This window comes from Triturus cristatus, chromosome 9 (assembly GCF_964204655.1).
Source record: "Triturus cristatus chromosome 9, aTriCri1.1, whole genome shotgun sequence".
Lineage (NCBI taxonomy): Eukaryota > Metazoa > Chordata > Amphibia > Caudata > Salamandridae > Triturus > Triturus cristatus.
The window spans coordinates 22,757,152-22,780,339 of NC_140592.1; the positions used below are offsets into that span (position 1 = coordinate 22,757,152).

The 23,188-nt window shown below is 48.9% G+C and overlaps 1 protein-coding gene across 2 annotated transcripts in view; it reads left to right on the forward strand.

The window, feature by feature from the left end:
- The window catches only part of CPNE9 (copine family member 9), a 1,048,133-nt gene that overhangs the window by 854,961 nt on the left and 169,984 nt on the right, over positions 1-23,188 (forward strand). For both annotated transcript variants that reach the window (XM_085624269.1, XM_085624270.1), the window contains one exon: positions 15,491-15,554. In XM_085624269.1, coding sequence (XP_085480395.1) covers positions 15,491-15,554 — 64 coding nt within the window. The remainder of the gene's footprint in view (positions 1-15,490; positions 15,555-23,188) is intronic.

A 23,188-nucleotide genomic window follows, 5' to 3' on the forward strand; every position in this document is an offset into this window, starting at 1 on the left:
TCCTTAGTATGTACTATTTACTGTTTATGAGCACTATATTGGTCATGGCTTTCTCCCGGCTGTTGTTGAAAGAGCTCCCTACCCTCCCCGCTCCACGGCCGGCATATACACAGTATCTTTGTATTTTTTTTAAGCAGCGCTACACGTCTCGCTTTTGCTTTAACAATGGCATCCGTGCACCTTACTTTTGTTCTGCGCGCCTCGCCAAACTCTTTTTATGTTAATATCATATGTTTTTTAAGCAGTGCGTCACGTCACACTTGATCTTCAACACATTCAGTTATGTTGCCTGCAGAGAGGACAAAGGAAATATTTCAGAGTAGTAAAAACAAGCGCGGCAGCCGCGCACATTTCTTATAGTTTGCACGGCTCGCCAAACTGTATTTTTTCGTTTTGCTACACCTCGCTTCTCCGTACTAGGAAACATTGTAACTTTATCTCCCATCTCGTAACTTTCAAAAATGCTTTGACATTAAAACTTTGCAGTACCGAGCAGGAGCGAGGCTCTTTAAAGTCAATGCATTTTTTTAAATTAGGAGGTGGGAGATGAAGTTATAATGTTTCCTAGTATGGAGTAGAAAGCTGTTGCAAAAACAAACAAGTGCGGCACGCCGCGCTTGATCTTGAACAAGGGTGGCCGTTTGCCTTTCTTTTCTTCGGCGCAGCTCTCCCAACTGTATTTTTTCTTTTTGTAGCAGCTTGCTCCTCCGTACTAGGAACATTATCACTTTATCTTCCACCTCGTCACTTTCAAAAATGCACCACATTTAAAAAGTCTAGCTCCTGCTCGGTGATGCTGAGGTTCAAAATTTCCATTCCACGGCTGCTGTTAAAATCTGAGCCGGATTATCTCTCACTCACATATGGATCAAACTGACTTGCAAGTTCAAATTCTTTTCATCAAACATCCCAGGACATCGCACAAATTAATTTCACACTTATTCTCAGGTAAAATAAACAAAACAAAATAGGTACGTTTCTGTAATCATGTACTTTTTAAAAAAAATAAAAATCTTTCACTATACATAAGAAATTACCAGGGATCGAGCACCGATGTGATGTCGTTAAATACACCATTACTAAACCATTCCCCTAGCCATCTTAATTCAGTCCGGCCCGCATCGTTTAAGTCCTGTAGACAGGGCAGCCTATTGCACTTCTAATCTCACTAACCATGTTGCAGGGTGCAGTACCTTATGTGGCCAAAAGAGGTGCCACGGGACACCTAGTGACAGCCTGTGGTATTGCACCCTTTCCCTGCTTTGTGCACGGTGAAATAGTAAATGTTGCTGTACCAACAATAATGTGCTGCATAGCTAAATACTTTTAAGGTCCCAAATGTGAGACTTATTGCATTGCAAATGCTTGTTTTACTTGGTGTTAGGAAGATACAATCCTTCTAATATAGCACATTGAGCTATGAACTGGCATGAAAGCACTGCATGTAAATTGCAAGTCATAGCTTCAGAAACAAATAGTTTTTTTCCTCAATCATTCTGTATTCTAACATTGCGAGAAAGGGTTGCTTTGGGTAGTAAAACAGTTTTATTGGTAAGACACCCCCAATCATTGTGTTGCATTTCAAATGCTGAGTTTACTAACATTTTCTGCCTGGTTTACATCATAAAAGTGATGCAAAGCTCGGGCGAAGTATTGTTTTGGGGTTTACTTTCCAGGGCAGATCCTACAATGCATTGGAAAGTAGCCCTAAAGTAACACCACGTAGCACTCTGCCCTCCTTTGTGTCTTGGAGGAGTCCCTTGGGTGGTACTTGGGTGTTCCCATGCACCCCCTCATGGTTTCTGATGTAATGGCTATCGGCAAACTTTGGGAGAAAGGGATTTGCATCAAAAAATGACGCCTCTCCGAACCTTTCCAACTTTGTATGAGTGCTGCACCTTCCAGCACACATACAGAGTCGTAAAGTTTTCTTACATATATAAAGTTCCATTTATATAATTTTGCGCTAGAATAGTGCTCCTCCAGTATAAAACCTATTCTTGGGATCACGCACACACTTCCAGTGTAAAGCCAGTGCCTGAGTTCACACTCACCCTTGCCTTGCACTATCGTGCTGGGGTTTGTACATTAAGCAAGGCAGCCTATGGGACGCCAACACTTGACTGGAGGGGCAGTAGCAGACACGGTGCTGTTGTGCTATCTCCTTTTCATGCAGCACAGTGCAGCACCTTTGGAGAGGTGCTAGGGAGAGTTGAGGGCCTCCATCGGGGGGGGGTGGCAGTGGGGGAATCCTTGAAGAAGCCAGAGGGGGCTCATTGGGGCACCAACAAAGACTGCCACATGGGCTGCAACCTTCATTATAGCTTGGGTGGCATACCTCACCAGCGGTGCCAGCACACATCGAGAGGGTCCCGCAAAATTATGAAATATATGTCTAAATTAGACCCCTGGAAAATGCGCACAGATGTCCCAAGGACTCTTTCACCAGCGCCTCGTTGTGCTGTCTGAGCCTATTTATAGCCAGTGGCTATAAATAGGTTATTACGCAGTTTTGGCCTTCATAGCTCGATTGTGAAAATCTATCTTTGCACCTAGCCATTCTCCAAGCCCAGTACTACAGGGTTGTCGAGCCCTTTGCTTCAGTTGTACTTAAAGCAAAGATATTCTACAGAAACGAGCTTGGAGCTCAGTGGGTTGAGCGGTCACCGCAGCTGCCTCACCAGAGGGACACAGGTTTGGGTCTGGACTGGTGCAGCACGAAGGGTTTAATGCTGCCCTCTCACAGCCCCCAGACTAAGAGATCACCTCTGCTCCTTTCTACCTCCCTCCCCTTAGATCCAGGCATGGTGGCTTCCTACGAGTGCCTACAACAACAATATATTTTATCAATTAAACCACAAGAGAATGTTTTGTATTGTGCACAAACTCAAGTCCTGTATTTCAAGGTCCTCTTGAATGTGATCATGAAGATCAGGGAGGGAAAGTGAAATAAAACATGTGCAGAGGATCGCACAATTTGGTCAAGTGAGGAAGCCGGGATTGAGCCCAGGTTTTCTGGTTTCACATCGTGTGATTCAGCCTTTAGATGTGCACGCTTCTCTTCGCCTATTCCCACCTTACGCCGTTCCCTAACCTGCCACCCTGCTGACATCAACACTGCCCTCAGTCACACCACAGATCAAACATTTTGGCCCCTGGAAGATGTTTGCGAGTACCCATTCTCTAGAACCAGTCAAGGCTTGAATCTCGGCAGGGTGCACTCCGCCTTTCATCCTTCAGAGTACCGTTGTACTGGCCTATAATAATGCATATTGCATACTGCGCATGGGCAGTGCAGCATGTGAGCGTGTTATGTACACAGTCGGGATGGTGCTGTAAAGGGTGCTGTCCAGATGTCTGCAAGTCACAGACCTCCGTTCCAGGAAGGCCTGCTCCTCCTTTTATCTTCATGCTGTCAACTGAGTGACTAGAGATAATGGGTACCAGTAACACGTATTATTCAAGCACCTGAAGAAAAGTCAGCTTGTGATGTACAGCAAATGAATCTATCATCCCATGCCTTTCATGAACTTAAATTTAGTTTTTGACATCAAAACGTCCTGCCTCACACACCTGTGTTCCTTCTCGCAGGTGAAGTCAAACCAGAGCGTGGCAATAAACCCTTTAATCCCTCCGTCACTCAGCCACACGCTTCCTTCTCAGGGTTTATCGTTTAGCGGTGCGGCTGCTTTCTGCCAGAGATCTGTGTTTAAGGCTGAAAAGGCCATGCATGCAGGAAGTACTACACAATTGCACATCAAGGCTGCCTACAACGAGGCAGTGGTGAACCCCACGCTAGGAGTGGTCAGAGCGCTGCTCGAGGCGTGCTTTGTCCCAAACGTTCGTGAACCCTCACACGGACCCTGACACGCGTCCCAGGTCCAGGCGGGATGCGCTGCTCCAGTCAGTGACTCTGTCTTTGAATACTAGACTTGAGGGCACGGTTATTCCATTATAAATGAGACCACAAGTCCCAGAATGCAAAGGAAAAATGTGGACTAGAGCAGCACGTCACCATGGACCCGAGAAACGTGCAGCTATGCCACACATGTGCGAGATTGTTGGCGCTTACAGGCTCCGCTCTCCTGACCTCAAAGTTCTCCTCCTTCAAAGACACTTCCAACCTTAATTTCACGCCCTCTCTATTATCTGAAGGAAGTCCTTCCGTTACAGGAAATTCTGTTCTCCATGCCTATAGAAGTGCCTTCCCAGTGTGTTCTTGTGTTTTGAGTGTCTGCCATTTATTGCAGTATTACACTTCTACTTGTATCTTGTTCTCTTTTGTAACATGCACACTTCACTTTTCCTCTTGTAACGTATCGTTTGCTACCTCTTGTATTTTGTTTGCCTTTGATACATGCACAATTACCACCATTGCCTCATGTAACGTAAAATTTGCTCTTGTGTTCTGAGTGTCTGCCATTTATTGCAGTATTATACCTCTACGTGTACTTTGTACGCTTTTGTAACATGCACACATGTCACTTTTTCTTCTTGTAACGTATCATTTGCTACCTCTTGTATTCTGTTTGCTCCCGATACTTGCACAATTGTCACTATTGCCTCACGTAACGTTTGCTTTTGTAACATGCTCACTTGTAATTTTCTCCTCATGTAACGTTACTGTTCCTATTGTGAAGTGCTCTGACACCTTCGGGTAAAGTCCACGCTATATAAAAGCGCATTAAATAAATAAATAAAATAAATGCTGGGAGGTTCACTCCAGCAAAGGACTCAAGTAAGTTCCCTGCCGGGCTGGGACAAGGAATGGAACTCACCCGTACGCTTGAGAACCCCGGTAAATATGTTTCCCAATTGAGGGTAAACGTACAAACAATATAAAATTGCACTGCTGCACTGCTTTCCCCAGTAGTAATTAGCATCCCTCAGACAATTACAACAAGCATTGGCATAGCCAATAGGTCTCGCCTTTGGGACCTTAGAAGTGTTTAGCCATGCAACAGTTGCATAACTAAACACTTATAAGGTCCCAAAAGCGAGACCTATTGGCTATGCCAAGCGGCCGTGAAAGTGATCGCGATCGCAATCAAACATTAAAGCGGCCGCATGCGCTGGGTCAGGCGAGACCTAAAACCGGGAAATTGAAGGTGGTTAGTGTGTCACACGACAGTGTCGAATGCACGTGAAACCCGGTGACCGGTGCAGTTTACTACTAGCATCACTACCGAAAACGTTTGTGAATTACAAAAACTAGTAAGCATTCACCCGCTTGTTCCAACTGACCTGAAAGAAGTAGGGTCACTCAGTGTGTAGTACGTGTACATGCAATCTACGTCTGTCTGTAATATATGTGCATACAACCTTAACTCTGTGTGTCGTCTATGTGCATGAATCCTAACTTAGTATGTGGTACATGTGCATGCAACCTAACTCAGTGTGTGGTACATGTTCATGCAACCTAACTCAGTGTGTAGCACATGTCAATGCAACCTAACTCAGTGTGCGGTACATGTGCATGCAACCTAAATCAGTGTGTAGCACATGTGCATGCAACCTAACTCAGTGTGCGGTACATGTGCATGCAACCTAACTTAGTGTGTGGTACATGTGCGTGCAACCTAACTAAGTGTGTGGTACGTGTGCATGCAACCTAACTCAGTGTGTAGTACGTGCGCATACAACCTAACTCAGTGTGTAGTACATGTGCATGCAACTCTACTCAGTGTGTGGTAAATGCGCATGCAACCTAACCCAGTGTTTAGTTCATGTGCGTGCAACCTAACACAGTGTGTGCAACCGAACACAGTGTGTAGTATATGTGCGTGCAACTTAACTCAGTGTGTAGTACATGTGCATGCAACCTAAGTCTGTGTGTAGTGCATGTGCGTGCAACCTAACTGTGTTTAGTACATGTGCATGCAACCTAAGTCTGTGTGTAGTCCATGTGCATACATCCTAACTCAGTGTGTGGTACATGTGCATGCATCCTAACTCAGTGTGTGGTACATGTGCATGCAACCTAACCCAGTGTGTAGTACATGTGCATGCAACCTAACTGTGTGTAGTACATGCAACCTAACTCTGTGTGTAGTCCATGTGCCAGCAACCTAAACCTGTGTGTAGTCCATCCGTGTGCGTGCAACCTAAGTCTGTGTGTAGCATATGTGCGTGCAATCTAACTCAGTGTGTGGTACATGTACATGCAACCTAAGTGTGTGTAGTGGATGTGCGTGCAACCTAACTCAGTGAGTAGTACATGCGCATGCAACCTAACTCAGTGTTTAGTACATGTGCGTGCAACCTAACTCAGTGTGTGCAACCTAACACAGTGTGTAGTATATGTGCGTGCAACCTAACACAGTGTGTAGTACATGTGCATGCAACCTAAGTCTGTGTGTAGTGCATGTGCATGCAACCTAACTGTGTGTAGTACATGTGCATGCAACCTACGTCTGTGTGTAGCACATGTGCGTGCAACCTAACCGTGTGCAGTACATGTACATGCAACGTAACTCTGTGTGTAGTCCATGTGCATGCATCCTAACTCAGTGTGAGGTACATGTGCATGCAACCTAACCCACTGTGTGGTGCATGTGCATGCAACCTAACCCACTGTGGGGTGCATGTGCATGCAACCTAACCCAGTGTGTAGTACATGTGCGTGCAACCTAACTGTGTGTAGTACATGCAACCTAACTCTGTCTGTAGTCCATGTGCCAGCATCCTAAGCCTGTGTGTAGTCCATCAGTGTGCATGCAACCTATGTCTGTGTGTAGCCCATGTGCATGCAACCTATCTGTATGTAGTAGGTTGCACGCACATGGACTGTGCAAGACTTAGGTTGCACATCTAAGTTTGTGCGTAGTCCATGTGCGTGCAACCTAACTCAGTGTGTAGCCCAGGTGCATGCAACCTCCTGGACTCGGCAGACCGCACGTTCATCATTCCGAGGTTGATAAAATGAGTACCGTTGACTTGGTTAAAAGCAACACCTGTCTTTGTCACTGTCACAGAAGCCCGTGGAGGCAGGGGTGGCCTGTGCGATATTATTAATAAATCTGCATTTAACCTGGGTTGCCTAGGCCTCTGTTGTCCCAGACTCCCTGGAGGCAGGGGTGAGGCCTCTGGTGTCCCAGAGTCCCTGGAGGCAGGGGTGAGGCCTCTGGTGTCCAAGACTCCCTGGTTCTGGAGGCAGGGGTGAGGCTTCTGGTGTCCAGACTCCCTGGTTGTGGAGGCAGGGGTGAGGCTTCTGGTGTCCAGACTCCCTGGTTCTGGAGGCAGGGGTGAGGCTTCTGGTGTCCAGACTCCCTGGTTCTGGAGGCAGGGGTGAGGCCTCTGGTGTCCCAGACTCCCTGGTTCTGGAGGCAGGGGTGAGGCCTCTGGTGTCCCAGACTCCCTGGTTCTGGAGGCAGGGGTGAGGCTTCTGGTGTCCAGACTCCCTGGTTCTGGCTGCAGGGGTGAGGCCTCTGGTGTCCAGGCTCCCTGGTTCTGGAGGCAGGGGTGAGGCTTCTGGTGTCCAGACTCCCTGGTTCTGGCTGCAGGGGTGAGGCTTCTGGTGTCCAGGCTCCCTGGTTCTGGAGGCAGGGTGGCCTGTGAGTTATTGTAATGCGGCTGACCGCGGCCCCCGCAGGGGGCCACTAGAGCGGTTAGCCCTCTAGTATCACCTGGGCTCCACACACCTCCACCCCTTTTAGGGGCTGGGACTCGGGCGGAGTCCACCCAGCCTGCTCGAGGCGCACCATGGAGCATCACTTCCTGGGTGCCTGGTCTGGGGGAGGGTATATAGGCCTCCCCCACCATCTTAGCGACCTCTTTTAAGCGCCCGGCACGCCGTCTTGAAGGTTTATGCGATCATCGTGTCGAGATTAGCTGGTCGGGAGGTCAAGTTTTGTGAGGTGAGTCGTTGAGGTCTTGGGCCAGTGTAAGGGGGAGCCCGCCGCAGAGGTCTCCCCTGGGAATGAGCTTTCCCAGTTCGGTGGGGTGCTCGGTGCAGGCAGCAGGCTGGGGCTGGTTGGCCTGGTCATCGTCGCGGGGCCGATTATCTGGCGGGCTGAGGTGAATGCTAAATCAGGCTTACTGCCTCCCGGCCGGCTGCTTCAAGCCCGCTTCACTCTCTAAGGTAGCGGGTGCTACCGCAGAGTCTCCGGTTCCGGTTGGGCCTAGTGGGCGTAGGGGGCCGAGCGGTGTCAGAGGTTGGCCCGACTGCTTGTTCGCACATCTCGCCTCGTTCCCCCGCCAGCTTTCCCGCAGACCATATGTAAGCGGAAGGTGGGTAGTCGATAACCGCCCGCGGGGCAGAGTTTAATCACAAGCTCCGGGTGCTCGCTCCGCCGTGGGAGATGGGGGCGGGGGTATCTGCGACCCACTCCTATAGTTCGCCCTCCCCCACGACTTTGTATGGTAAATAATGTTTCTTCCGGGCCCTTTGGCTGGGCAGGCAGATTTTCTAGTGTTCGGGGGCCGCAGGCTCACATCTCTGAATGCCACCTTATTCGAAAGCGGGCGGCATACATGTGCGGATCACAGAGCGAGGTCTGACTTTGCTGTTGGGGTGTCTCCCCATGTGGGGCGCGTGGGGTGTTCGCTGTGGTAATGCGAGGCGGGCCATGTGTTCCACTTCCTGCTCCCCACACCCCCTCCCCCCTTCCTTGGATCGTCTCCTGCCTCGCTGTTGGGCGGGTCACCGGCGCCGCTGATGCAGCTGTAGCACAGGCCGCGTATCTGGGACAGAGAGTTAGTGGCTAGGGCGGCCGGCTTTCAGGCCGGGGACCCGGGTTCGAGCGAGGCAAGAGGCTCATACAGCCCCTGATGCTGCGATCACTTTATCCACCTGAGCGTAGGGTAACAGGGTTTGGGGGCGCAATGCCCCTGCCCTGCACCCCGTGATGGCCACATGATCAGGGTTTCGCGAAGGGTTGGAAGCGTGCTTTGTGCAAGGTCAGGCGTCGAGGTCGGTAGACACGATGCTTCGGCGCGTTTCTCCGGTTTTCAGCACAGTGGAAGGTGCCGCGCGCTGTAGCGGGGTCGGGTCCGTGTCCCTTCGTGGGCTGCATTGGGTAGGACGAGACTGTGTATAAACGTCTTCCGATGTAATTGTTAAGCCCTGTCGTTATGTTACGGGATGCCGGCTTTTGCTTTCAGAGGTACGAAGGAGGGATTGTCAGCGCATCCTTCCCAACCGCTCCTGCCTGCACGAAAGAGGTGTGTGTGGTTCGCATCGGTGGGCCTGGCAGGGGGGAGGAAAGGCCCCGATAGATGGTAGTCCAGGAGGGCTTAAGGTCCCTCCACTGCCAGCGGTGAGTTGCGAGGCCCCTTGCCTTCGAATTTTCGCATCGGGCCTCAGGACACATGGCCCACAGAAGTCAGTGTATATTTGACAGTGGGTGTGGGGCACGCAGGGACCGGGCGGGGCACTTCTACTGTCCTTGTGTGGTGTCTCACACACCTGGCTGTTGGGCACCTCGCGGCTGTCTGTTCTGCTCATCCGCAGCGGCCGTCTGCTGCTTGGAAAAGGTGCGACACTTCCGATGCCGAAACGGAGTGCAAGGGGTGGATTCACCGGGTTGCGCTCTCTCTACAGTGCGAGGGGGCGCGAGTTAGGCTGGGCGTTTTTGTTGTATAGGAATGCAGTAATACATAAGTTCAGAAGTTGATTTCAAAGAATCTGGCAGCCAGGGCGAACAGAGCGTTGTGAGGTGCCACGGGTTGGCAGGCAGGATGAGGCTTTCGGCCAGGGGGTAAACCAGGAAGCCTGTTGAAAACGCACCTCGGACAGGGCTGCTAGCTTGTTTGTAGGCTGTCTGCATAAATTTAGGTCTGGCGCTATGGGTATGAGTGGCACACTTTATGCATTGGAGCTGCTGCTCCAAGGCAGGGTTGTTATTCGGTTATCAAAAGATATCACGTCATGGAGTGCAGTGTTTTCGGTGTGGCATATCATGCTCAGCGGAGGCGGATGGAAACGTCCTGTGTGCAAGTTAGCCTACATTTCCCACGGACAGCTCCAGCTGGTTATAATCACAGGAACGCTGAGTGGCAAGGGAATATAATCTATGCCCCTTTCCCTAGGTATCTGGCAAAAACCTGCAAACTTGATAGGCACTCTGAAACGATACTCTTTAAGTGCTTTAGGGAAACTTACTGTGAGAGGAGAGGAAGTGGCATAACGGCCAGAAGTTCTGACTTTTGAGCGGGAAATCCCAGTATACGTCGTGGTTTTGTATACCATGCAACACCTATCAACTCAGCAGACAGTGGCTACAGGTCCCTGTCTATGCCAATATCAGAACTCATTCCTGATGTCATACAGGATATTTACATGTTCCTTCCTCCTCAGTAATTCAGCGAGTTTTCAGTCGCACCGCATTGTGGTTTGTATGTGCCCATCTCCTGTACTTAACGGTGCCAGGCTGTTCAGACTGACTGTGTATAATTTTGATACTGTGCTCCATCTGAGTTACGTCAGTTTCATACCATACCAGGCAGGGGCACCGACTGCCTTGTTAAGCTGTTGTTAATCCTTACGATGTGGCATACCAGCCAGAGCTGCAGTGTTTGGCGAGTTTTTTGGCACTGGCTCACAAACCTGTGATTCTGGGCAAATCCCTTAATCTCCCCGGGTCTACGTTAATTGACTGTGTCCTTGTGTAATGCTACTGGTCCTCATGTTAAAGCGCTCTATACCTGCGAGTCGGGTTCGCGCGATACATAACTGCAACGACTTGCCTGGGGCCCTCCAGAGGCCATAGGGTGGGTGAATTCCATTATTCCAGCCAGTCGGATTAGGAAAGAAGCAGTTAGTTGGTCTGTAAGGCAGTATTTGGCCCAGCACGACAGCGCACACAGGTGGACTGTGTTGCGTCCAGGAGAGAGTATAGAGCAGGAACATTGGCTGGCGTAACGTGTGGGCAAATGCACCGCAGCTCTCGGCAATGCAGGAAGGTCTAGGAGACAGCCGTGACCTGATGGGCCTCACATCATTGACCTTGAATAAGTCGTATTAGATTGCTTTCATCGCTCGCAAGGCCACAAGGGCCACGTTTTGGGCCAACTCTGTCAGGCATTGGGGGTGCGGCCTGGAGAAGATGTGCAGGGAGGGAAGGGCCCTGCAGTTCAGTCAGTCACGCTGCACGTGACTTAATTGTCTCACTGGCGCTTGTGACAGTCCGCCACGAGTTGGCGCTGTCTGTCTATTTTAGAGATGACCCGACAGGCATGGATTAATTCAATTGCAATTAAAATCACTATTGCCTGCTGCCCAAGCCCTTCGTATAGATTGGAGGGCTTGGAATAGGCGGAATTATCACGCTTGCACGAGTGTCAGGGTTAGTAGTTGTGGTGTAACGATGATCGGCAGCACGGCAGGAGCAAGAGGTGGTGCAAAAGGAAGTGGCCGCCTGGCGTGACTCCTGGCATATAGTGGCACAATTGTCAGGTGTTCTGTAGAACTGCCTTGCTGTATGTAGTGCGCGCGTATGCTGATTCTAGTTTCGCGCAATATTGGGCGTCTCTATGTATGTGTCGCCGTGAACAGCTCTAGGTCAGAACTTGTGTTTTACTCAGTTGGCATTGCGGTGCGTGTGCCTTGGTGGTAACCGGACAGGGTGCCCTGGGTGGGGCGAAACAGTATATCAGTTTGGGGTTGATTATTGGTGCAGTAAACCAATTTGTACTGCCAGGGCGCCATCAAGTGGGAAGACCACTTGGGGGCAGCGTCTCTCACTTTGGCTGAACAGGAATGAATAATGTCTTCATTCACTAATACCGATAATGGGCATTGCTCCATCCTTCTCAGCAAGGTAGACCAAAGCGGGTCGACATGTCCTTTGACGTTGATGAGCGATTCATTCAATGCTTCTTTCATAGAACTATTCTCGCCAATTTTAATTCAGTAGTTTGGATAGTGCTTTTGGCTCAAATCCATCAATATTTCATTGACGATATGGTGACTCGCTGTCCGCCAGTCCTTGTTAAAGACTGTCGCATGGCACCCGAGTTAAATCGTGGACCATGCAGGTTTCAATTGTTTCAATATCAGTTCTGTCTGGGCAATCGACCCAATCTATGTCGCCAGTGACCACTCAGTTGGTCATTGTTTCCCTGCCCCCCCCCCAACTAGCACTCGTGCATGTCAGTGGGGCCAAGGTGGGGTGCTCCAGAGAGGTCCACCTTCTCTTTAGTTTTGTTGGTTTCGAAGTTGGCAGGAACTGTACTTCTCCCCTCAGGGGGCTTTAAACCGTAGCGGGTTCTTCTTGGTTGTGGCACGGCTGTGTACGGCTGTCCGTTTGTTTGCATTATATCGATGTGGGGTTCTAACTTAGTATTATGCCTGGGTGGCAAGGATGGAATTCGCACGTTCTTTCACCTTTACCAGAGTCGCCTGTTTGCCCCCCCGGGTGTATGTCTGGATTGCGATATCAGGGAGGTTACTGGTTTGTGGCCGATTTTCGGGGAAGTGGCCCCATTGGCTAGTTCCTGCATGATGCAGAGGTCTCCTGGCGGTTCTTAATTGGCACTAATGCTTTAGACCTCTATTCTGTCCCACGTGTCCTCATAGTGCCCTCACTAATGGGACGATATTGATAAGTTGGATACATGGCATCTAGTATTGGGACAACCGGTGAACCACCCATGCGCCTTACAAATCAAGGTTCAGGATTATAGGATTAGTGGAGAAATCCTAGCAGATGGTATTATGTTGAACACAAAGGCAGAACAGGGTGATATGTTGCCTATGTCATTGAATTGGATGACATCTGCATAGCAACAGGTGGATAGCCCATTGGTTGCTTGAGGCACATTGGATAACGGTGCAGGATAATTATTGTTTTACTCTAGGAAACGGGGATCTTATGCCCAGGTTCCGTCTGTCTTTGCCTTTGGTTACCAGCCCAGTGGTGAGAAAGTACAATTTTACACTTACTCTGGGCAATTACAACGGAAGGAGAGGTGCTGCGAAGGCAAAGCCTCGGCCCCTGAGGGACTATGTTTAATTGTAGTTGTGTGGGAGTGGGGCTCGCAAGCTCGTCTCGTCTTGCTATGTCTGGTCAATGCAGCTAAAATGTGCCCTCTGCAAACAAGGGCAGGTTAGAGGTCGCTCCAGTTAAGACATATTCACCCGCGCTTTAGCCAGGGCAGCAGGCGGGTTGTGGTAGTTGTGTGCTGTGGTGCAAAGTGTTTGGTAAACACTGCGTTAGAGCAAAATGGCGACAGGGTATTCAGACCATGTGGCAATCCCAATATTCAGGAAAGGGCAGGTATTTGCACATAATGTTCCCCTCTGGTTACCACAGACTTGTCTGCCCCCTGGGTTATCATTCTATGGGCTACAACTAGAGACTGGAAGGGGCACCTGTTCTGACCTGTGTCCCAAATACGTTGTAAGTCAGTGCTGGGGTAGATGTACCTTGAAGGGCATGATTACTTCCTGGGTTGCCCAGTGAAAATTGTGTATTTAAGGTTTGCATGACCAGTGCGGTTTGTGGTATCCCCTAGCGGACCCACTGAAGTTGTACTGCAGCTAAGCAAGGAACTGGGAATCTGGGTTTCCGTCACTGTGGCAGGTTTGAAGCATCCAGGGTCGTAAATGGACAGTAGGTACTGTGCATCTGTGATCCGACGGCAGTTAGGCAAGCGGGGTGCGCTGCATAAGTTGTAATTGCACGAAATGGTGAGGTGTCTCCTACAGGGGGCACACGACATATAGTTTCAAACCAGCTTTGATACCATTAAGGTGTTCTCCAGGGTTTAGCAATCAAAGGGGTTTGTGCAATCATCTGGTCAACGGGGGCGATGTAAGGGCACCCCAGAACCAAGGGTAGGTGACATGTTCCTGCAGTTAAGCACAAATGTCCGCCCGGCTAGCTATATTAGCCCCGCTGGGTGGGGATGCTGTCAGCCATCATGGTGTGCTGCGGTCCCAAGAAATGGGGGAACAAGGTGTCAATCACAAAAGGCTACTATGTAAAGAGAACATTTGGCACGTCCAGTGTTCAACAAAAAATTTAAATTTAACGGAGCAGGTAATTTTCCACCGCTGGGGCTGCACAGGGTGCGAGGTGTGAACCCCCCCCCCCCCCCCAACCGCGTCCCCCATCTAGGAGTATTCTAGGAGGGGGGTATAGTAGGACTTAGTCTATCATTAATGTTAGACACCATAGTATGGACAGTGGGCACTGTTGCCCATAAGGAATAAGGGACACATGGCAAGGGCAGGAGGGCCCCCTTGCTCATTGTCACATACTTCTAGTTACGAACATTCCTGGGCGTCATGATTCAGACAGCAAAGGGACTGTTCAAAGGTTAAGTATAATCCATATCGCCCTAAAAGCCAAAGTAGGCAGGCGGGTTGGGGGAGCGGTCACCTAGCAAGAGGGCTGCTGTCCCATAGATGGGGTACGCAGGTGTCCAGGCACACACAGTGCTAGAAGGACGGCAGCTAGGTGAGATCAGCAAATAGATGGGGCAATGGGAGCCATGGCGTCTGCAACCGTCCCGCCCAGAGTTGGCACGGGGCTAGGTCATGTGATGCAGTGGAACTTTCCCGCATGAGCGTGAATAGTTCTTGGCACAAGTTCACAGGCCAAAAGGGACTTTGGTTTCATCAGACACTATCTGATCCAGGCTAACGTCAGGGGCTATTGTGATATAGATGGGGTCCATCTATCACCAGTAGGGATGGTTCACTTTCATCTAGAGTTGCAGGAGGCTCTAGACAGGAGAAGTTGCGGGTAAGACTATAGCTGTTGTGGTGGGGGGCTCTGGCGGCAACGGTGGCCGCCTCCGGGCTGTGGCGGAGTTACAGGGCGATCTGGAAGCAGGCCGGTACTGAAGGGTACCTCTGCGCGGCACCATAGGGGGTGCCAGAGCCAAATCCTAGAAGCCACATGGGAGGTTCCTAGAAAACTGTGTCAGCGCCCCGTTAGTCCTTCGGGCGGCTGTGGGCCTGAACAACTGGGGGTTTGCTATGCTATGCTCCGCCTTGAAAGGGGTGGGAGTAGTAAGGTCACGTGATCCGGGAAGAGGATCACCAGTAAGGGCAGCACAGGTGGGGTTCGCCCCAGTGCTGCCTGGCTCATCAGGCGGGCAGGCGGCCCAGTTGGTTGCCTGCCCTTGGATCGCCCGTAAGATAACCCACCTATTACATAACAGTGTATGTAATAAACCTGCAGCAACTTTACCCAAACAAGAAATGTGTTGTGTGTTTATTTATTTGCATGCATGTTATGTTGGAGGGGTGGGGAGGGATGCCAATGGTGATACTATTAAATCTGCATTTAACCGGGCTCGCCGAGGCCTCTGGTGTTCAGACGCTCTTCTTCCTGACGAGGCTCTCTCATCCCTAGCACAGCTCTGGAGGAGGGAGCTGGCCTCGCAGACGCGGTAATTGAGTGTCATCCTCACAAGGATGGCCTCAGACCTCAATCTGTCATCCCTTCTGGCTCTTGATAACAGCGCAGAATAAAAACACAGCTGCTGGACTTTGATGGATGGTCACATCTCGTCTTATCTCTTTTTTTTTCGTCCCCAGGGGAATCCCCGGGAAGAAGTGCGGGACCATCATTCTGTCCGCGGAGGAGCTGAGCAACTGTCGGGTGAGTGAGTGGGGGACATGTTTGCTGGCCTCGGCTCTGTTTCGCTTACTTGTCTTTGACTGGCCTGTGGGGGCCCTGGACTGTGTGTTGCTGGAGGGAAGGGAAGAGGGAGGGGTGGTCCAGGCAAGAGGATGGCTGGGCCACTGCGGTGTGGACCATCATTGCTTCAATGTTATCAGCCTCTGTATAGCGCCTTCTCCCCTTAGTATGGCATTGTAGCGCTATCTTCACTTGGAGGCTCTTTAAGTGCGGTTATTAGATTTCCTTCCATAGTATTGTATGGGTTGTGTATGGTTAGCAGAGATCAGTAAAATGTCTCGTGCCTTAGTGCTTCTGGTGGGTTAATACGGATGTAAAAGGGATTCGATTCTGACGTAGATGGTTGCATTGTTCGATTCTGACATAGATGGTTGCAGCGTGGTATGCCCGTGGATGGGTGTGACGTAGGACTGGCATGTTCATTGACCTGGTCGTTGGTTTTCCATCGCTCTGCCAGGCAGGACGTCTCCAAGTAAGCAACGCAGGTCAGGTAACTAGTTATGGTATGGAGCGATGACATGTGCACGAGGGCGTGGCATGTTTGACCTAGGTTTATTTATGTGCAGAGGGCGATATATGTACAAGGAAGTGGCGGAGCGTGTCGTTAGCCTCCTTGGCTTAAAGTCACGCTCTGACCACTTCGGAAACGCACGGTTGCACCATATTTACAAGAACGGGATGCAGCCTTGCGTTTCCCCCTGCGATGGCGCTAAGTTTAGCAACTTAGCGCCAACGCAGGCACCCTTGCACCAGAGTGCAAGGGTGTGTGCGTGCAGGGGAGGATTGTTTATGTGTAGGAAGGTGCCCCTTCTGGCACATAGAGAATCCCAAAATGCCATTCTGTCACTTTCATGTGTGCTGCTTCATGCAACTGTAAAGTTTGTTCATGTACAGGAAGGGACACCTTCCTGTACATAAACAATCCGAGGCATTTTGCTTTTTCCATGTGTGCTGCACGAGGCAGCACGCATGGATAAAGCAAAAACGAGGAGAAATAATGCATTTCTCCTCGTTTCTCCAGCTTAGGACCAGGGTTTTCCTGCTCTTAATTTTGGCGCTGGCTCCTATGTACACCACCCTTGTACATAGGGGGCAACGTCAAATAAAATGGGTGATGCGGTGGAACGCCCACCACAACACCCACTGCACGCCCCTTTCACGCTAACCATAGCGCGAGAGGGGGCCTTATGTACAAGGCAGTGTTAAGCCACGTTAAGTGGCTTAACGCTGCCTTGTACATGAGGCAAGGCCCCTATCGCCACCACATCATCGGTAAAAGTGACATTATGGTGTATTATAATTGAATTTTAAGAAGAGGTTTTTTGTTATTACTATGCGATAGGGGCTTGTACATATGCCCCGGAGTTTCGAGACGTATGTCGGTGGGGTACAGGGGTGGGGGTGCTGTTGTTTAGACAGAGGTTTGCTGGGCCTCACGGGTTGTCCGCCACTTCAGTGTGAGAAAGACACATTATAAATGTAGTTAGAAAGATCTCTTGAAGAAAGCATTACTGGGTCCGCATGCCTTAGATGGTGTCGGATTATGGCACATCACAAGTGTGTTCGTGTGTGTGTGTGTGTGTGTGTGTGTGTGTGTGTGTGTGGTATCTAATGTCAGGCTCACTGGAATTATCCAGAAAGAGTGGACATACTGATGTGGCAGGGTTGACTAAATTATGCGGCGCAATGCGGCACATTTTGTGATGGTGTTACTTCATTATTGTTTCAGTTGTTAACACTCTTAGCAAAGGTTTCACCTGGTAAGCAACACTTCAAAACGTGAATACCTCAGTAAGCTACTGAGAGGTGACCAGTCAACCTTTGCAAAATGCCTCCCACCGATTTTTTTAGTAACTTTTGAACCGTTTGAGCGAGAAATAATTATTTTCTGTTAAAATCTGAAAATTATGCAGAAGATGATGGATTATGAGGCAAATGCGGTAAAGACATAACTATGCTTAAAAAGCCACAGCCTCAGAATCACATAACACTAATATGGCATTTGATATCCCCTGTGAAGCAATCTGTGTATTTAAGGCTCTCTGTAGGAGGTTCAATCTCTCTGGCGTCCCAGAACAGAAACCTAGAAAGAATCACTCCTATAGGTGCCAAAGACAGCTTGAACTGCAATGTTCGTTTTTATGCCAATCACTGGCCTCTGTGGCTTGTAGGTTAAAGCGGTGCTCGGATTCTTGAAGTAACAAGTTCACGAGCTGTAACACAAGGATTACGGGTTAGTATTGAACCATCTCGTGGCACTACAAGCAGTCACCTCCCCACCACTGCATCTTAATCCCATATTGTGACTGGAGGAAACAGAGCTCTTCACAAAGAGGTCCCGCTGGCTTCTCTTGTTGGGTGACGTTGGAAAGGATGACTCGTGCAAACAACATTCAGATATCAAAGTACGCATACCCCAAAGCAAACGACCCCAGAATGCTTCTCGTAATAGGAACATCTTTGAATTCTTCGGACACAAAAAGTTGTGGCAAAAGGAATCTGATCTCAGCAATTTAGGGGCATATCAACAAGGGCTTTATCTCTGCTTTTTTGGCTTTAAACGCCAAAAAAGGAGAGATAAAACTAGCGCCCTATCAACAACAGGGTGCTAACATGCAAATTTGCATGTTAGCACCCTTTTACTCTACGCTTCCCCTTGCATCTCTAATGAGATGCAAAGGGAGCGTTCCAGAGTAAAATAATAGGAGAAATGTCGCTAAGCGACATTTCTCCTATTATCAAGAATGTCGCTAACCCTGTTAGAGACAAAAAAAGCAGCGCTAACCGCGGTTAACGCTGCTTTTTTACATCTGGTATTTTTCTGACTTAGCCATGATATCCTATGGAAGGAGGATATCATGGCTAAGTTTGCCTGTCCCTATCAACAAGGTAACGTGAGATTATCGCTGGGTTTCCAGCGATAATCTCACGTTAGCCTGTTAGCGTGAGGATTTTTATCGCTATTGAGATAAGCGTTGCTAATAGCACGCTTTCTCAGCGATAAAAATCAACGCTAGCCGGCGATAATTATCCTAGCGCTAAGTGCGCTTAGAGATAATTATCGCCGCTTGTTGTTGATATGCCCCTTAATATCTTGATTTCTGAGCAAATTAACCTCTGAAACACGATTTCTTTGCACCGTCTCAAGTTTTATATTTTATCTTCAGAAGTGAATAAAAACAAGTTGTCTCGTTGTCTAATTATGTGATTCGAAACAAAGCAATCTCTGTCAGTTATTGTCTTTATTTCATTATTTCTCAGAATACATGACCCCATCCTGCAACCACAACACCTGTAAGAATGCTAAACTCTGGGCTTTCCGAGGATGCTGTGTATTATTTGCTTGCATCATGTCTCGTGATCTGTGGCCGCCATCATTATGAGTCTTGGTACAAGATGTGCTCTTGCTAATAACACAAGAACCATCCAAATCGTGCCCAGCCTACCACCTTAATTCAAAAGGTGTGATTCTGGACAAATAATATATTTTCCCTCGGTCTCATCTCTTTTGTCTGACATAAGTGAGAGTGAAAGAAGGGGACACACGTCCTGATTAGGTGCTGTGTAATGAACCCAACTGTTCAGCTAACAAGAACATGACCTTGGCTATCAGAAGCATGAAGTTGGCTATCAGAAGCATGAACTTGGCTAACAAAAACATGAACTTGGCTATCAGAGGCATGAGCTTGGCTATCAGAAGCATGAGCTTGGCTAACAAAAACATGAGCTTGCCTATCAGAAGCATTGGCTTGGCTATCAGAAGCATGAGCATGGCTAATAGAAGCATGAGCTTGGCTAACAAAATCATGACCTTGGCTATCAGAAGCATGAGCTTGGCTACCAGAAGCATGAGCTTTTGCTATCAGAAGCATGAGCTTGGCTAACAATAACATGGCCCTGGCTATCAGAAGCATGAGCTTGGCTATCAGAAGCATGAGCTTGGCTAACAAAAACATGAGCTTGGCTTTCAGAAGCATGAGCGTGGCTATCAGAAGCATGAGCTTGGCTAACAAAAACATGATCTTGGCTAACAAAAACATGATCTTGGCTATCAGAAGCATAAGCTTGGCTATCAGAAGCATGGGCTTGGCTAATTAAAACATGAGCGTGGGAGTGATTACACTGCCTAGCAGGAGGTCGAAATCCTGTCTTGGCAGCAGCAAGCACGGGACCCTCAGGCTTGCCAACCAGAGCACAAAGTAGCTGGGCCACTTCTAAGATATCCACCTGGGTGCATGCCACTTTGCCCTTGACACAAGATTCATGCCAGGGGTGAAAAGGCATGTTGTTTGATACCAAACACAACAGGTTTAGGCGGTACCATAACGGAGCTGTAAATCTTGGGTTTGCCTGGGTGCCAGCGCATGTCATCCTATGGACCGTCTATCACTTATAGAGTCCTTTAATGGTAAAGGTCACCATAGGTTTATATAAGCCTGCACTTACATGTCCACAATTTTGTTATAATGCACCCTGCCTCCTGGGCTCAGGAAGCCTTCCTTACGGGTGACCAGCATATATCAAAGACAGTGCATTGACTTTGCCACACACAGTGAGGGTGAAGTCGAGTTCAAGCAGTTTGCACAGCTCCTGTAGTCTGCAAGGGCAGCCCTGCTGTCAGTAGTTGTTTTTGGGTCACATAGGGTGGTACAGGTAGCACTGCAAGCCCTGGGGACCCCTATACTATCCGTGTGTTGGGTACCACTGGTACTGTATGTGTGGGACTTATAAGGGGGGTAAAGTCCTTACCAGTTGGGATTGCCTACTTGCACATAACCATTTTAGGGAGGGAGCACTGGGTCTGGTTAGCAGGGTTCAGTGCGCTGTCAGAGTCGAATACCTGCATCTAGTAGTCCTGTTTTCTTACACTTACTCCTTTACCTTTTCGTACGAAAGACATGTCTGGGGCTTGGTGAGAATAACTATGCAATCTGTAATGTGAATAAACCCCGGCAATAGCAGTTTGTAATTTGTTCCATAAGTTAAGTAGTTTTATGTAAGTTACTTCGGTGTGATAACCCACCGTGCAGTAAATAAACGCAGCGCCTAAGTGTCTGCTTCTGGCTCATGAAAGGAACCAAAGTCTGCAAGCAAGAAAGTTCAGAAGAGGGGGAGCTGGGAAGTGGCTTCTCTCTTTGTTTAGTGTTTTTAAGCAGCTGTTTTAAATCTTCTAACTTACCTTCCGTTCACCTTGGCTGCTGGCAGGAGACATTGTGACATCCCAACTCAACTGTAATAACTTATTATAGCAGAGGCGCTGCCTCATTTACCTATTACAGGTGACGGCTTATGTCGTACTTAAACCGCAATAAGAAAAGTCTCGATATGTTTTTGTTTGTTTCGTGATCTATTATAGTTTTATCAACATATTGAGGTTAATAGAAGTGACAATGTTAACGTCATTTTGTTTTGTATAATTTATGTTCATATTATTTCTAATGTTTTTATTGTTTTGATAATCTTTTTTCAAGATATTTTTGTTGTTCTCACTCTCATGACTCAAAGAGGCAATAGTAGTGCGATGATGACGATGATGACGATGATGACTAAGGCGACGAAGGGGATTAGCGCACCTCCTTACCTCTAGTTAGACATATTTGACACTTTGCAGATAAAAATGCGAAAACAGGTTCAAGAAACTGGCTTAAAATGTGCCTTTCATGAATACCATCGTCAACATCTGTTCCAGTCCTGAGCGACCGAAGAGAAGAAATGTACCTCTGCAGGCAAACTTCATCGTGGAAGAAAATTTCTCAATTTCCAGAGAAAAGCTGGAACAAGAAGGAATTTCCAACACCCTCTAAATACTGCACCGCGTGGTCTCTGTACTAAGCATGCGCAGTAAATACCTCTCACCCTGACCCCACGTCTAGGCCTAGGAGAATTTTTAATTACACCCAAGTAATCGGAGTAACTTCAGTAATTATGCATTACTCTTGTGATGTGAAACTACCGATATTGTGCAATTACTCCAGCTTGTGTAACTAAGAGTAATTTGGGGCACAAATCCTACCATAGGAGCACAAGAAGAATGACTTAAGAGAGCTGCAGCTGCTACTACTGCTGTCCGTGTCCTGTAGCACTCCGAGTTATTTTCTTAGCACAAAATGCACCCTCTGGCCCATTTCGGACACAAGAGTACATTTTGAACTAATTAATAGTGCTAAATGCTGGATTATGCTTCTCACACAATTACACTTAAAAGTCATTTTGCAATATTTACAAGCAATTATGCTAGAGAGAATAGTGCCAGTTAAGCCCACCCCTACCCACCACCCACTCCTGTAATCAGGGTTATGGACGTAACAAGAGCCAAGTAAAAGTATGACTGTCCAGACACCAAAGATGCACCTCCATGTGTGAATGGTGGGTACTGTAGGGACTGTCGCGTTCTCCACCACCCTCTTGCCCACCTATGGATGGTGTTTATAAGCAGAGTTAAGAGCCGTATCAGAACAAAGCGGCAGCTGGAACACATGAATAAATAAAAAGGTTTAATGCTAAGCAGAGGAAACCCCTCTGCAGAGTGAATATTCAATTTGCAGGAGACCAGCAGGTGGACAGGCTGTGGAGGGGGAGGGGGGCTAGGCCCTACTCTGGGTGTTCCATGGGTTACGGACGGTGTGCAGGAGTGAACAGGTACCGGGGTGCATAAGGCTCTAGTGCCCTCTTCCTTGTTCTGGAAGGCCCTCAGGAGTAAAGTGGAATTCATTCCCAGCCAGCAGCATGCCAGGAGGTGCGCTTGCAGAGTGGTGGAGAAAGGGGGCGTAACCTCGAAGTCCTCTCAGCAATCCCACTGTGTGGGACTTACTGGAGGTAACAGAAGGGGTTTGGAGGGGTTCCTGGACCCCAAGGACCCTTAGCATCCAAGGGGACTTCATCCCACATTCATCACTGCAGCAGGAGGTGCGTTTGCAGAGTGGAGACTTGCCAGAGGTTTTAAAAATAAAACAATTTAAGGGATGGGGGCTGTATGGCCCCCCTTCCCTGGGTCATTTTTGGCTCCGGGGACTCCATCTCCCAGGGCCATGCCTTTTTTCAATGGGTGAGGGGGGACACGCGGCCTCCATCCCCAGGCCGATTTTGGCCCCTGTGACCCCATCCCCCAAGGCCTGGCCTTTTTTATTTTTTTTATTTGTTTTTAAAGTAATGGGAGGGGGGCTGCACAGCCCCCCTCCTCGGCCAATTTCGGCCCTTGGGACCTCATACCCCAGGTCCGTCCTGTAGTATAGTGCCCTGGTCTCACCCAGGGCACCTACTGCCCCCGGCACCCAGCGTCCCACTGGAGCCAGCACTGCTTTTACACATAGGGGGCTGCTAACATACAGCTCCCTGTGTCTAAAAACAAATAGTGCTCAACTTTGAGCACCCAAGAGCAAAGTGCGGAGCACTGTTTGCTATGGCATGGTGGGAGCGGTTCTCCCGCCATGCCATAGCATACTGGAGTGTCCTGGGGCTGGGCACCCTCGGACATTGCTGGTGCCGGTCCCGGGGGGGTGGCGGTCCCCAGGGCCATCTAGGTATCCACGAGGGGAGCTACATCGCATCCTTTCTTTGTTCAAATTTGCCCCGGGGACGTGGAAGTCCCCAGAACC